Source organism: Polistes canadensis, unplaced genomic scaffold (genome assembly GCF_001313835.1).
Source record: "Polistes canadensis isolate GaletaPanama2010 unplaced genomic scaffold, ASM131383v1 scaffold_114, whole genome shotgun sequence".
Taxonomy (NCBI): Eukaryota; Metazoa; Arthropoda; class Insecta; order Hymenoptera; family Vespidae; genus Polistes; species Polistes canadensis.
The window spans coordinates 271056-287755 of record NW_014569661.1 but is presented as its reverse complement, the minus strand read 5'-3'; the positions used below and the strand labels follow the sequence as shown (position 1 = coordinate 287755).

Here is a 16700-nt window from a genome sequence, read left to right as displayed (position 1 = left end):
GAAGCCGAAGTTGTACGAAGGTAAGAACGATGAGAAGTCGGAAATAACCGAGGGGTAGCGAATTACAGCGAGGCATTCCGAAAGAGACCGAGCAATGTGATTGGACAAGAGAAGGAGTTAACGGGCGAAAGACGCGACTGACGCGAGAGACGGATGTGGAGTGACAAGAGCTTACGCCTTCGTCCCTTCGGATATCGATGCTTTTACGCATTCTCAGAGCTTACGAATTACATGGAAATACGAAGGATTTAACGGCGTTTAATAACGGACATTTCACCTTAACTATCGTAAATTCTCATGTCGAAGATTTCATAAAAAAGCGAAGCGGCTGACACATTGCTCTAGTGCGGTGGATTTCAGTGAGTGAAAGAAAAGAGATAGGTAGATAGATACATAGATAGAGAGAAAGAGAGAAGGAGGGAGATTTAGTAGAAAGTAGAGTGGGGGTTTCGAAAAGCGAAAAGAATATACGAGGAACTGACGTGTTGCGGGCGCATCGAACGTGTGCGGTCAACACACTTTGCGACGACGGTAGGTACACGTTATTACGGTACGTCGTGCGATATTTACCGTTCATTCAAGAATGTTTTAATTACATTCCGTCTGCTCGCCCGTGTAATTACGGTTTAACGTGTATGTCCCCGTTTGTCTGTGCGTTGTGCTCTAGTGTGTGTGCGCGCGCGTATCTGCCCTTTTTTCCAGTAACGAGACGATTACAACAACGACGACGAAGACGACAAGTACGACGACGAATACGAGTACGAATACGAGTAAGACAACGACAACAACATCGGTGACGACGGTAGTGACGACAACGGCGAATACGAGTTCGTACCGTTCTCTTCTGTTGTAAATATATTCGAAAGGAAGAGTTTACATCGACCTCCTTGCATTACCACGTTTTATTGTATACGCGTGCGAGCGAATGTGTGGTTGATATATTGGTGTGTGTGTGTATGTGTGTGTGTCTATACTTTTAGTATATTTGTGTGCGAGTTCTCATCGGCACTTACACGTTGCCGATCGTGTTATCATCGTCGTGAACGAAGGCAACGAGGATGCTCAAGTTTATAAGAGGAAAGGGCCAACAACCCACCGCCGAACGGCAGAAACTTCAAAAAGATCTCTTTGCCTTTCGAAAAGTGAGTATTAGTGTAGTAACGTTGTATTAAAGGTTTAGTATAGTACTCATCGACTTTACCTGCACATCTATATAGATATACATCTATTAGATTGTCCGAAAAGTTTCTGCCGATTCATAAATATATATCGAAATATATATGGTGTTTTTAAATATTAGTTATTTTTCAATTGGTACGAGTTTACTGGACAATCATATTATACAAAAATGCATAATACACAGGTTAGCTAGACACGCGCACACTTTGCATTTCTTACCGGCTTAAACACGTTGCTGATGTGAATGCACAAACGATTTTCCGAATATATATATATATCTCTTTTTGTCTGTTCGAAATTCTCGGTAGGATAAAATAATTTTTGTTTTTTTACAATGAAACTAAATTTTTATGCAGATAAAAATGTTTCCAGTCTCTTAACGCATGTTTAAATGTATGTATGCATATATAAATGTTTACTTACATGTTTATTTAGATACAAAAGGGTTCATAGTTTTGATAGGACTGTATCAACAAAACTATGTACCCTCTTCTTTCACTTCGATAACATTCGTTATCGTTAAAATGTGCTTTTATTAAGAATAAAGGGAGGGGGTGATAAAGATGATCATTCTTGTTAATTACTGCTGAAGGTTATACAATATAGTCGAACAAGATATCTTTAAAAAATTGAAGGTGATTATATTCTTTATTGGCAATATACAGGGTGTCCTAGTTTTTCTTAGCAAAATTTTACCACCATATTTCATTGTTAAAATAAGACAAAAATATATAAAACTCAGATAAATCTATAAACAAAATTCTATATTTGCTTTACATTACTCTATTATTAATGTCTACTTATGTCTATGTTATTATCAACTCTTTTCAAAGAAATTAAAGAAAAATAAATAACAAATAAATAGGTTTCTAATGATTTACGAATGGTGCACGAGAGAGTAAAATGACATAATAAAAGTAGAAGTTAACTTTCTCGCAATTATTCTTTACTTTACTTTACTTTACTTTACTTTACTTTACTTTTTTTGGGATGAGTATTTTCCCATCATAACTTTGCAAAAAATAGGAAAGTATCTTTGCCATTTAAATCTTCAACGAGGAGGATCACATTACGAGGAAACCACGAAATGTATTTTTATCATCATTTTTTTTCCTATTATATCTATATATATATATATAGTAATATATCGCTTCTTGGTCGAGAGGAAATAATTTTTCAAGGTGATAGACATCGGTATATTCCGTGTATACGTTAAATATTTTATAGATAAAAAACATATATTTATATATATATATATATATATATAGCCAGTGATAATAAGTATTTTTATTCACACAAAAATTAAAAAAACAAATAATAAATGTATTTATTCCGTAATTTATATTTGATTTAATATACAAATAATGCAATAAATTGATTTTTAATTATTATTGACTTAAAACACTTTCATAATCACTGGTTCATGTATATTTATATATTGTATGTATATGTAGAAAAAAAAGATAGAAGAGAAATGTTGAAAGGCCGAGAAAATCGCCGAACCGCGAGGAACGCGTTTTACTTTACCGAATCTTTCAAGGTTGAAATACGATGCCGCTGTCATATGTCTTACGTACTTACTTACGTTCGCTATAAAAAAAGCACGTGTGCATATCTACATTTTATCAAATAACGTACTCTCTCTTTCTTTCTTTCTTTCTTTCTTTCTTTCTTTTTCTCACTCTCTCTCTGTTTTTCCCTTTCCTTCTCTATTGTATCTTATATCTCTCGATGCACACCGGATTGTCAGAAAAAATAACATATATTGTTATTATATGTATAAGAAAGAAGGGTCGCTTTAAGGGTATTTGCCACCCGGCTGTAAATTTTTATCGTCCCATAAAAAAAAAAATATTACATGTAGCATTTACTACTGTAAATAAAAGTAACACAATTTATGCAAATCAATGTTGCTACTCTAATGCAGTGCACACTTTGCATCCTTGGTTTTGGTGCAGTTCTGCATATATTCAATAAGTAATGCATAATACAAATTCGCATCAGATGTATAGAAAATTGAATTAAAATTGTTATTAAAATATGAGCTCCCATTTTTTTGAGGAAAATTAGTAATAACAGAATGAAGTAATTATTGATATTTATCTAACACGAATAATGAAAATTGATATATATTAACTAGTACTTTAACTAGTACAATAAATCGCTCCTAGAAATAGCAATAAAAAAAAAAAGCTATTATAACAGCACAAAATCCTAATAAAATGAGGAAGGAAGAAGAAGAAGATAGAAATTTTCCATTAGGTTTATATATAGTATATAATTATCTATTTAAGGGTTTATATATATATAATTTAAATATTTAAATTAAAAATATAATATTATAATTATCTAATTTTATGTAAATGTTATGTAAATTTTAATATTTTATTTTTGTTAGATATGTGTGTTAAAATTTATATATAGGTAAAAAGGTACTTTTTGTATAAAGTAATATGATGTAGATAAATTCGGATGTAGATAAGTTCGGCAGGTACGAAATCTATTCGCATGTTCGAGAGAAGCACCGTAATTTAACGGTAAACGAGTCACAAACGTTGATCGATGGCTAATTTCGAGCGTCAAGGCATCGTAGTTATTTACACGTACATGTAGAGAAAAACGTGCCTTCGTTGTTAAAGCGATGTATCTATTGTAGTCTTGTCTTTACTTTCACTATACTTTAAATTATCTAGTACAGTTCTCTTTCTAACAGTATCATCGATTAATGTGTATCATGTTATATAAATATATTTCTTTTTGCATACACAATAAATATTCTCTTCCTATAAAACAATTAATCTTTGTCAAATATTTTTAATATTACTTATACTACTAGTATAATTATTATTATTATTATTATATATATATATCAAAGCATAAATTACAAAGTTGAAAAGTTTAAATATAAATAGCATATTTATACATTATTCATACTACGAATATAATTACTACTTATACTACTAATATAATTATCATATATTACTACCATAAATAACATACTTAAAAAGTTCAAATATAAATAAAATATTTAAATATTATATACATAATTGTATTACATTTACAAACAATAAAAGAAGAAATATGATGAAAAACTTGAAATATAAACGAATTTTTGAACATTTTTGACTATTATTTAAAGTTTTTCGTTGTTACATCTAAAATATCAAACACGTAATCAAGGTAATTCGAGTACGTGTTTGAAATTTGTTTATTTTATTTTATTCATTTGATATTTGTTATCCTTTTGTAAAATACGTATTATATATCGATGAAATATATTATCACTAACAAATTTGTTTAATAAATAACGTTTTGTTGTTAAAGAAAAGCAATAGAAATCGAATGACATTTTTATCAGTTCCAAATAAACGAAAAAGACGATTACGTCACGCATACCAATGATTGTCGATCTAAACTTTTATCGTTATACGAGTTGCTTTGTCGTTTGACCATAATGAACGTTATATCGGTAAAGTTACTTGCTTCAGGAGAGAAAGAGACGCGATTGTGATACGCAACAACAACGGTTGATTGATTTGGATTAAAGTACTCGCGTACTTGACCAATTGGGACGTCGTGTCAAACGATCAAGGCTTCGTTCATTGGTACATTTATTCGTATGTTCGTTCGTTCCTTCGTTCAAGATTTTTCTTTATATTTTTCAAAAATTATTGAATTTTTTCAAAGAACATTTTATTAGATTTTCCGAAAAGAATTCGCACATCGATTAAAACTAATAAAATATTATTTCAAAATCAATACTTTTAATTAACATATGATATATAAATTTTAATCTACAAAAAAAAAATATTTTAATTGAGAGAGAATATCATTATTCATCATTAAATAAAAAAAAATAAAATTCACAAACACAAATATAAAATATACATATCGAAGTGTATATTTATAAATCGGTATGGGACAGCTTAAGGAGGGGCAAAAAAAAAAAAAGAAGAAAATTACAAAATAAATAAGAACGAGAAACAGACCGATCGATTGATCGATCATCTTTCGAAATGTTCGATCACGATATCATCTTGTCGTCTCTTCGATTTTGCTTCGTTATCATTGCAAGCATGGAAAGGTTTTTCTGTCTACAAAAGATTCGAAGTACTTTTCAAAGAAACTCCACAATCATTTTCGATTAGCGAGTATGAAGACTATGCAAACAATATCGAGAAGGGGAGGCAAGGATAGATAATCGTGTTTAGATCGTGAAGAAGATAAAATCATTTTCCTCGTATATATTTTCGTATAGCGATATTGCAATTCCACGAACTCTCGACTGAATATTCAATAAAACGTTCATACCGGGTTTTTATATTTATACATGATTTTTTTTTTTTATTGTCGTATCGTTAATTTTTGTCGTGTAATTTATTCTCGTTTCAAGATAATGTCTGATAAATATCATCATTTCTCTAATTATGTATGTATGTGTGTGTGTATGTCACTCTCTCTCTAAATTTTTACTATCAAAATGTTGACCGAGAAGCTTCACGATTTATTTCGATTTAATCTTCAATTATATTCCGGCAATTGTTCTGCGATTAAAAATTAAATAGGAAACGTTGATATTATGTTCTTCTCTAATTGTTTCTTATAATATCTTTATTTTCTTACCTTTTTTTTTGGTTATTAATATGATTCACATAACAATCAAATTGTCATGTTAAATAGAAATTTTACGCGATATAAGCTCGATATAGAAAAGATTTTTATCGTAAGATCAAAAATTGTGCCGGTACTCGAACGAGCATGATTCATAACGCCGTGTATATCGTTCCTTCGTTGCATAACTCGCGATCACGATAAGATCCCTTTTTCCATTACCTTCGATATAAATACTTCTCAAGTTGTTCTTCTTCTTTTTTTTTAATATAAGTTTCAATTAAATAATTATATAAGTAATTCACTTTGACGATAATATCAGAATCTACGTTCAATTGTAATGCGAGATAATATGCTTTGAGAACAAAATGTATACTGAATCAACAGGTCGATATCCTTTCCGGATGTAATCGATATCGAAAGTCTAGAAGACGTGATCTCTGGTAGACAACGCTAACATAAATCAGGATGATCGTCGTGGTTTATTCGCGAGGAATATTTTTTCTCTATCTCTCTCTCTCTCTCTCTCTTTTTTTTTTATAGTGGTTCGAACGTATAGACATTAAAAGGGTAAAAAATCACGTTGAGTACCTTGTACTACGTTGGCGCGAAATCCTATCAGGTTTTAATTCTATCTTCCTTCCTTTCTTTTCTTTTCTTTTCTTTCTCTGTGCATCTTCTATCGCACGATGCACGTTCATGGAGAGAAAGAGAGAGGAAACGTAGAAAGAAAAACAGAAGGATAGTTAAGTTACATGCATATGATGAGGCATATGCAAGCGTACAAGAATTAAGTATTACATACACGCAGATAGAAACTTACGAATAAAGTCGTTTTCTTATCTTTTTTTTATTATTTTTATAATAAAAAGAAATATTATAGAAAGAAGAAACGTTTTATTATTCTTAGCACAATCAAAAAATTGATAATATTATATTTTTAATTAATCAAGAGGTGAAAGAAAAAATGTATTAGTTATATAATATTGTAAATAAAGTTACATGTGTAATATTATTATATAACATATATAAATGATATTATAAATTTCTATATTTATTTTATAATAAAATTATTCTTCTCTTCTCTCGTAAAAAATAATATTCTTCATTTTTTTTCAATTTACTTTTACAGACTGTGCAACATGGCTTTCCAAACAAACCAACAGCTTTTGCATGGGATCCGAGTTTACGACTGATGATCATTGGAACGACATCCGGCGCCATCAAAGTGTATCCTTTTGTTTTACTTGCATTTCCTCTTGTTCCCCTTCTAACCCCCCCCCCCACTTCCATGCATTCCTTCCTTATTTCCTTTCTTTTATATTTATTTTGTTTTATTTTATTTCATAATTTTTTAACTAGTAGAAAGATGTAATCTTATTTACGAGAATCATTAGAACACAATGATGATTCACGTCAAGGACAAAATGTTTTCAAGGAAAGGAGAGGAGGGGGGCAACATGACATAAAATGTCATTACATTTAAAAGCAATTGAAATGTATACTTTGATATTTATACCTACCTACACTTTTTTAATATCTAAACTTTCTCATCAAGTATTAAGATTTAAATCGAGCATTATTTTATTTCTTATATTTTTATATAAATCTTTTTAATTTGTCGATACTTTATTGTTATAATTTGTTTGATATCAAAGCCCCCTCACCCTATGGAAACTGTATAGTTACGCGTTGAATGAATTTAATTTCTTGGAAATCGTCGGAACAATTTAAATAATTCTGGTTTTTAAATTTCTGAATTTTACCGTGCGAAAATAAATCCATTTTCTTAACGAAATGTTACCGTAATTAAAATTGTTCTTGTTCTTGTTATGTGAGAGAAACAAAATAATGTTATTTCTTTTTTTATAATCACGAAACAATTGCATTATTATTTTTCTTTTCTTTATATTAACAAGTGATTTAAAGGATTTAAAATAATCAAGAATATTTATCTCGTATAATATTAATTATATTTATTTTTTATATATAAAATCCTTGAATCGTAATTGAAAACAGATTTGGAAGACCCGGAGTTGAATTTTATGGTCAACATTCCAGCGAAAGTGGTGAAAATGCAGTTACAAAAATTGTCGCCATACCGAATGAGGTAAGAAAGTTAATGAGGTTACATTTTATTGGTTTATTTATTTATTTTTTTTATTTTTTATATTCGCAACGTATACATAAGATCGACATAGATTTTCCTTTCTTTCTTTCTTTTTTATTCTCATACAACGTAAGGTTCCGATGTTTCATCGAAAACGTAACGAAACTAAAATCAAAAGTTTCAAAAGTCGTGGACAAAAGTTGTGCGAATGTAACAAGATATCTTGTATATAGGGCGTCAGTTTGTAAGTTGCATAATATCACAGGTATATACCTCATATTCGTTTATGCACATTCACACGTGTTTCATTTCGTAACATAATACTTCTTCAACGTATTCGTAAGTTAATTGCAAAAAGCTTCTCTTTGTATGTAAACTTTATTTTTAGAACTCCGTTGTACGATAAGTCGGAATATAAGAGAATGACAGATAATGTTATATTATTAAAAAAAGAAAAAGAAAGAATAAAAATAAGGAAAAGTAACTTCCTTGCTTGAGTTTTAAAGGAACAATATTTATAGACTTTCTTCTCTGTTTTATCGTATCGTAGAAAGTTAATGGTATTGTTCACAAAACAATATAACGCAGCGAAAGTTTAACTTCTTTTTTCTTCTTCTTTTTTTTGTTTTTTTTTTTTTTTAAATTCTCCGAACGTGTTCTATATTTTGTATTTCTTCGTACTCATGTTACTCATGAAATATCTTAAAACATAAGATAACTGAGGATAGGCGTGTTTATTTAGGTTTCATAGAACGAGCCGTGTTAGATTTATTTCTTGTTTTTAAGATCGATCGAACGTGTTCTTACGGTGTTTGTACAGTAACGAGCGCGGAATACTTATACTCTGTTATCTTGATAATTTTTTGAACGAATCTTAAGTCTGATAAGATAATGTAACACTGTATGATTTTGATCTAATGATTTACTATAATGTATTGTTTCTTTATCTTTGTTTGATTGGATCCAATTACTTCTTTTTTTCTTTTCTTCTCTTTTTCTTTTCTTTCTTTTCTTTTCCTTTGTACTTATTTATTTTGTTTTCGTCTCTTAATTTTTGTTTACAAATATTATATAAAAATATATACATATATTCATATGGATATTTGACGACAGGGTCGCATCGTTTCTCTCTGCGATGATAATTCTTTACATTTATGGGAAATCAATGAAAATTCGGTTGTGGAGACAAAATCATTATCATTGGAAGGAAAATTGAAGAAAATTTCAGCAATGTGTTTGGAATCAAGCGGAGAAAATCTACTTTTAGGAGTAGAAGGAGGTAACATTTACCTTCTGAATTTGAAAACGTTTGCAGTACCCGATAACATCATCTATCAAGATGTAGTAATGCAAAAGTGAGTTGCTTAAATTATTTCAATTGTAATTGAAATGAACAAATTCTATAAATGTTGTAGAACCCTTATAACATTTTAAACAATGTTTGTGTATTTAAACAGTGTACCCGACGATTATAAGAAAAATCCAGGAGCAGTAGAAGCTATAGCAGAACAACCAGGTCATCCAGACAACATTCTTATTGGATATAATCGAGGTTTGATGGTACTTTGGAATAAAGCTACTCCAGGAGCACAGCAGGTAAAACTGTTCGATATATCTTTTTTCATTTGTTTTTGATAAGTCTTGTATATATGAGAGTATGCAGTATAATATTATATTGGGGAATGCATTGGGTATGCCATTAGTGGTGGTTATTAGATTAGATGATGAAATTGCTTTATTGGTTAATATTTATTGGGAAAATGCTTAAGAATGGTTTGCGAGCTACTATTGCTCGGTTCCTGACTGTTATTTGTGTCTTTGGTGGTTCTGGCGAACGTGTACGTGCAGCTGATGGGTTTGTTTTCGCGTACGCAGACATTCGTATCCACGCAACAGCTGGAATCAGTGCATTTTATTTCTGAGAGTCGGTTTGTCTCATCTCACAACGATGGGTCCTATACATTTTGGAACCCAGGTAGCGATGCAGTACCAGATCCGACGACACCGTATGGACCTTTTCCTTGTAAAGCTATCACGAAAATTCTTGTTTATCCAACTGCTGAGTAAGTTATTTATTTATACATCAAATTACTATTATATTAAATTGATGCCAAAATAATTACAGTTCTTAAATACTGATTTTTTAAATTTATATCATTTAAATGTCGAATAACAGTTGAATGATCAACATTCAGACTTATTTTATTGTGATTTGTTTTAATAATGGCTTTTAATTCTCTAGCTATAGTTAAAAGACATTCTTTATTCTCCTCATCTTCAAGATTTTTGTCTCCATCGAGAAAATTGTAGAACTAATATTTAGCTGTACATTAATTAATTGTTTCTTGGCCGAAAAACTGGTTTCAAGCAGTTTATGCTGCTTTACGTACCAATTTAAATTCATGCTATAAGATCAAGCGTATTTACTTTCTTCCATGATTAATTTAAGATCTTCTTGTTATATTCGACAATATCAAACAATGGAAACAATATTATAATCCAAAATTAGTAATACCAATTTCCTTTTTTACAATTGTGTGTTATATGAGCAAAACAAGAAAAGAGTGAAATTTAAAATAATAAAAACCATAATTATTTTTGCACGAATCTAATATATATATTTTTTTACATTAATACGAGAGATTTGAATAAAAAGATCATTTTCAACAGGCATGGAGAATTGGTGCTCTTTTCTGGTGGTATGCAACGTGCAAGCTATGGTGATCGTCACACTATCACTGTTATGACGAAGGATAAACACGTCGTATTTGATTTTACTTCGAAAGTTATTGACTTCTTCACTGTATTTGCCAGAGACGAAGATGGCAAAGACATACCAGACAATCCTGAAGCTTTAATCGTATTAGCTGAAGAAGAAATTGTAGCTATTGATTTAACAAATCCACAATGGAAAATGATGGCTTTACCGTATTTGGTATCTCTTCATGCTAGCGCGGTAAATATTTTTTCTGTAAATGGCATTGCAGGAAAACAAAATCTAACGTTTTTACATATAGATATATTATATTTTAACAATTTTTTAAATAAATACAATATGACAGGTAACTTGTTCTCAACACGTTCCAAATGTTCCTGAAGAACTTTGGGATTCAATAATGTCTGCTGGAAAAGCACAGACAGAACACTTATACTCGGATAAAGAATGGCCTATTGACGGGGGAACCATTTTATGCAACAAACCGGAAAATCCTGATAAAATTGAAAACAGAGAATTGTTACTTACCGGTCACGAGGATGGTACCGTGAGGTTTTGGAATGCATCGGATGTCTCGTTAACACCTTTATATAAATATAATTCATCGATTCTTTTCACCGGAGAACACTTAGACGTGCTTGAGCAACCACCGGAAGATGATGAAGATGAATGGCCACCGTTTCGGAAAGTGGGCACGTTTGATCCATATTCCGATGACCCACGTCTTGCAGTCAAAAAAGTTCTTTTGTGTCCGTTATCTTCAACATTAGTAATAGCAGGAACAGCTGGCCATGTAGTTACAGCTGTAATATCTTCTGAACCAGTTAATAAAGAAATAAAAGCAGTGACGATGAATATTGTTAATGATCGCGATGGATTTGTATGGAAAGGTTACGATCATTTACCCGTAAGGACTGCCAGTATATCCTTTGCGATTGGTTTTCAACCTCAAAGCATTCTACAGTTATATCCACCAGCTGCTGTTACTGCATTAGCAATGCATAGTGAATGGGGTTTACTTGCTACGGGCACAGCTCATGGCTTAGCAGTTTTTGACTACACAAGGGTAAAGCCTGTTACTGTTAAATGCACACTTAATCCAAATGGTATTTATTTTATTTGTTATTCAATTTATTTCTCAATTAGATCATAAACAATGGTATTTATTAATTCAAATTTTCCACAGATCTATCTGGTGCAGGAGACACACCAATATCTAGGCGAAAATCATTTAAGAAATCCTTAAGGGAATCTTTTAGAAGGTTAAGAAAAGGAAGATCGCAAAGACGGACAACTACTAGTAGTCCAACAAGAAGTGCCGTCATAGAGAAAAAGAAAGAAATGTTTGTTTTATCATTTTTTTTATTTAGTAATTTTATATTTATCCTATTTATTGTTTTCTTCTACAATAAATTATTATTAAATTTAATTTCCATTTTCCTTCGAGAAGCTCTAGCGTAGCATCTTCTCCAAGTGCTGATTTATCACCTATGGAATTAAAACCGGTAGAAAGACAAGTCGAAGCTAGACCAGTAGATGATGCTTTAGGGTCTATGGTACGATGCTTATATTTTGCAAGAAGTTATATCATAAGCAGTAAGTCCAATATTTATCGACATTAAAATACATAATTTTATAATTTGATGTCAAACTTAAGCAAACAAACAAATAAAATTGATTATTATATACATGTTTATACATTTAATTGATTTTAGTGCAAAACACAACACCAACGCTTTGGGCAGGTACTAACAACGGGACAGTGTACGTTTTTACTTTAGCAATACCTGCTGGTGTTAGGAGAACAGAAGAAGACGTAAATTGTACACTTGGAAAAGAAATCCAGCTGAAGCATCGTGCACCAGTCATTGCTATAACTATATTAGATGGTTCGAATGTACCTTTACCAGAACCTTTTGAAGCAGAGAAAGGTGTTTCCCCTGGGCCAGATATGGCATCACCACATAGAGTATTAATAGCAAGCGAAGAACAATTTAAAATTTTCAATCTACCGTCATTGAAACCTAATTGCAAATATAAACTTACTGCTCATGAAGGATCCAGGGTACGTAAAACAGGGTTTGCTAAGTTTACATGTCCAATCGATTCTACGGGAGAGCATATGGAAACATGCTTACTTTGTTTGACGAACCTTGGAGATTGTTTAATACTCAGTATCCCAGAATTAAGAAGGCAACTTAATGCAGCTGCAATTAAACGAGAAGATATTAAGTAAGTTCTAATATTCTTTTCATTTTAATGATAATTTAGTATTTTGGTTAATTTGTGTGTAAGTTTTATTTCAAGTTTTAACTAAAATAATTGATTCTTTTTTGTAGTGGTATTTCATCCCTAACATTCACAAAGTCTGGAGAAGCATTATATCTTCATTCGAGTTCCGAACTTCAACGCATCTCATTATCAGCGACAAAAGTAACAAAAGCCCATTGTACACTTAATTTACCACCTAGTGCTAGAGTATCTGCAGAAACTAGTGCAGAAGAACAAGCTGTTAACGAAGATGCAGCTGAGAATGGTGTTGTAGGTTCCAGTTAGTATAGAACAGTTTTTTCATCATACATAATTATAAATATGTGAGCAATTTACATATACATGTACTTTGTGGAAAACTATATGTATGTATATATAAAAATATAAGTATACGTATATATTGAAGTATTCACGTAATAATTATAATTGAAGAAAGAATTAAGGATTTATATATAGAAATCGCATTTTTTCATATGCTAAATAATTTTTGTCTCCTTCATGTTATTTGACGTGACCTTCATATAAAAAAATAGGATTTTTATAATATATATATATATATATATATATATATACATATCGTAGAGAATATTTGGAAATTGTAAACAGTATTTTTAAGTATTTAGAATAATGCATATTAGGAGAAGAAATAAGAAGGAGAGCTTGGGTAGTTTTATGAATAGTTATCCAATAAATAAATGATTTATGTTTGATTTCTGGAAAGCCCAAGTAATCTTTTTTCTACGTCCTACTATATATACATATATACATGTGTGTATGTATTTATGTATGTATTTAGGAGCTAGTTGCTATTGGTAAATCCAATAAATTAGCAATCCCAGTAAGTACTGCTATAAAGTATTGCTCATTTAATGGAAATATTGAGCTGCGCAGTAGATCACCAGCTTCGATTGTTGAACACGTATCTTTTAGGTGGTGAAGAATCTCCAAAGGAACCTTCCTTGCAGCCTTCCGCAAGTATCACTGAGGTGAATGGGGAAGATGAACGACAGGATTTAAGTTCAGTTGGAGATATCACCATTGACAGTGTTAAGGATCATTTACTGTGAGTCGAATATTCATTATTTATCAACATGATTGTATAACGTCAAATGTGCCTTTATTGCTTTTATAGCTTAGAATTTCCTCTGAAGCATATATATTGCATGAGTATCTTATTTGATCCTGCAATATCTTGTAGTTATGCTAAGCTAATTAATGAATATTTGACGTACTGACCATCCTTTTGGCAGTAACAATTCAATTTTCAGAAATGCATCATCATCGGAAGAACTCCATAATCGTTTGGCAGGCCTTAAAATGGAAGTGACATCATGAACTTCTATAATAATCACATCGGTTTTAATTGTATAAAAAAGGAAAAAGAAAAAAAGTTTAGTAGTTTTTTTAAATTTAAATTTAATATGCAGCATTTTAATGTTAATTACAAGTGACCATAATACTATCGAAGATCATATGTAAAAACTGCTTAAGTTATACAACTGCCAAGAATATGAAGACCTTAATATTTCTAAACACCTTCGGATTTTTATGAATATTACGCACTTCATTTTATTTTTATCTTTTAATGGTCTTGAAAAAGTTAGCAGTTTAGTGGAACTAGGCCTAGAAAATATTACATTTTAATCGAATTCAATCACGTTTCACTGCTGATTTCTTCTTAAAAAGAGAGACACTTAAGCTTTTTTTTAATACTATTTTATTAGATAAACCTTGTGAATGATTACTGTGCAGATTCATTAGATATAAAAGTATCTAAAATAAGTCATTTTTTGATTACTATATAATGCGTATATACATAGATACAATTTTAATGTAATAGTTGTTTTTTTTTTTTATAATCGTATTTTTATTTTTTGACTTAATTGGTATAATCATAGTTTAATACTTATTGCTGTACAGACAATAGCGGCACTTGATAAATTGTGAGTATGGCAGCCATATTGTAACACGAAATATAAGTTTATATAAATAACTAAGCTATAAGAAACAGTATTGAAAGAGAGAGAAAAAACAAGTAATATTCAAGATATAAGAAAGAAGAAAAAAGAATATATAGATATATATATATATATATATATACAATAGTCCAATGGATTTTAAAATACAATCACTGTTTCTTGAAGCCCAGTATTTGTATTTCACATGATACTGACGAGACTTAAATTGACTGCAATATTTTAAATGTTCCGAACAATCAGAATATTTCATAAACTAATAAATAATTCATATATGATTTTGATGTTCTGAACATAACGACAAATATAGATACTTAAGTATAATTACGTTTTTCACGAACAAGCTTAGAGATTATAAAAAAAAAATATAAAAAATAAAAAAAATAAAATAAAATAAAAAGATAAAAATAAAATAAAACGACATACCAATTGCCATGACGCAAGCAATGAAGCGTGTTGAAAATATATTTTTTATCAATGTTACTTACAATCACAAAGTCTTCTTTCTATTTTCTGTGAAAGTTACTTTTAAAATCCTCCCTCTTTTGTGTAAACGTTAGAAGTCCTTTCCAAACAACAATTTATTTGATTAAATAAAATAATTTCAGAATTATTTTTGTAGAAAGGATATAATTCATTTTTACACGTCAATTTTATGAAGAACTTTGAAATCATACCAATTTTTTGCGAGAATATCAGAATTTTATTTGATCTGATCTCATTATTGATAGAAATTTTTGTAGGAAAATTATTCTATCGTTTACAATGTATGCGCTTTTGTTTGGAAAAGACTTGCAAGAGATTTAAAAAATTGCAGAACGCTTGATAGATTATTCTGAAAAAGAATGACAATCCTTCTATTTTTGCATTTAATTGTCATGTAGAAAACCAGTGATCATTTTACTTAACTGGGCGTATTTTATTACATTTGCGATTTATTGATAACAGCGCGCTCGTTTAACAAGATAATAGAACTTTATATATTATTTTATATACAAGTATGTTATAATGTTGAATTACATGTATACTTTTGCTTTTAATGCTTTTTTTTTTAATATATATATATTTTTTTTAATACATTGTATCTTTTAATATATAAGTCATTGTATAAGACGATTTATTTTTATTTGCCACTTTTAGATTACAATGTTTTAAGAATTATTTAGAAATAATTTAAGAAAAAGGAAATAAAAAAAAAAATAAAAGAAATAGAAGTAACATTTGTATGCGAGCGTATTACGTGCATTGCATAAAACGTTTAAGACTTGAGGAATGGCAGCAACACTACGTTAATCTACGTGATTGGCCCAAAACGTTTGACTAACGAAATATACAAATTTACATGCCTGATCTAAATATATATACCAATGTATTAACTTAAAACATACGTCCACAGACAAATGTACAGTTTATTACGTATAACATTACTTGCACAGGGCCTTTGTAGATAAATTTTGTAGTTACATTATTATCATACACACACACACATATACACTAATTAAAAAACTTTTAAAGTTTTATATAAAGCTCACTTATTAAAATCCACATACACGCATATATACAAACGTGATACTAAAACTCCTCCAATTTATCTATTATATATAAAGTATCACATACAATTTGTCTTCTAGCTTATTGTATAGTATGACGATTTATTTTAATAAAGCAGATAAAAACATACTAATGAATCCGCACTTTAAAATAAATTATCCAATCGATTTTCTATTTTTTGTTATAATATAATTGTTGCATATTAATTAAAAAACGAAAGAGAGACAACACTGCCCCTAAAATTCCTATTTATCGATATAATAGCTCTATTTGTAATATTTTATTA

The 16700-nt window shown here is 30.1% G+C and overlaps 1 protein-coding gene across 4 annotated transcripts; it reads left to right on the top strand.

Moving 5' to 3' along the window:
• Positions 1–94: 94 nt before the first annotated feature.
• On the top strand, positions 95–16539 carry LOC106787768 (lethal(2) giant larvae protein homolog 1). Of its 4 annotated transcripts, none has more exons than XM_014750418.1 (14): positions 95–531; positions 6923–7020; positions 7810–7900; positions 9014–9255; positions 9358–9496; positions 9749–9963; positions 10571–10856; positions 10963–11722; positions 11803–11959; positions 12067–12212; positions 12332–12848; positions 12956–13167; positions 13818–13950; positions 14138–16539. In XM_014750418.1, exons 2-14 carry the CDS (start codon positions 6986–6988, stop codon positions 14220–14222), a joined length of 3018 nt encoding a protein of 1005 aa, XP_014605904.1. In that variant the 5' UTR covers positions 95–531; positions 6923–6985; the 3' UTR covers positions 14223–16539. The 4 variants fall into 4 exon arrangements, with proteins under 4 accessions (XP_014605904.1, XP_014605903.1, XP_014605901.1 ...); XM_014750417.1 differs by having other exon boundaries at positions 95–1142; positions 9776–9963; XM_014750415.1 differs by having other exon boundaries at positions 95–1142.
• Positions 16540–16700: the final 161 nt, after the last annotated feature.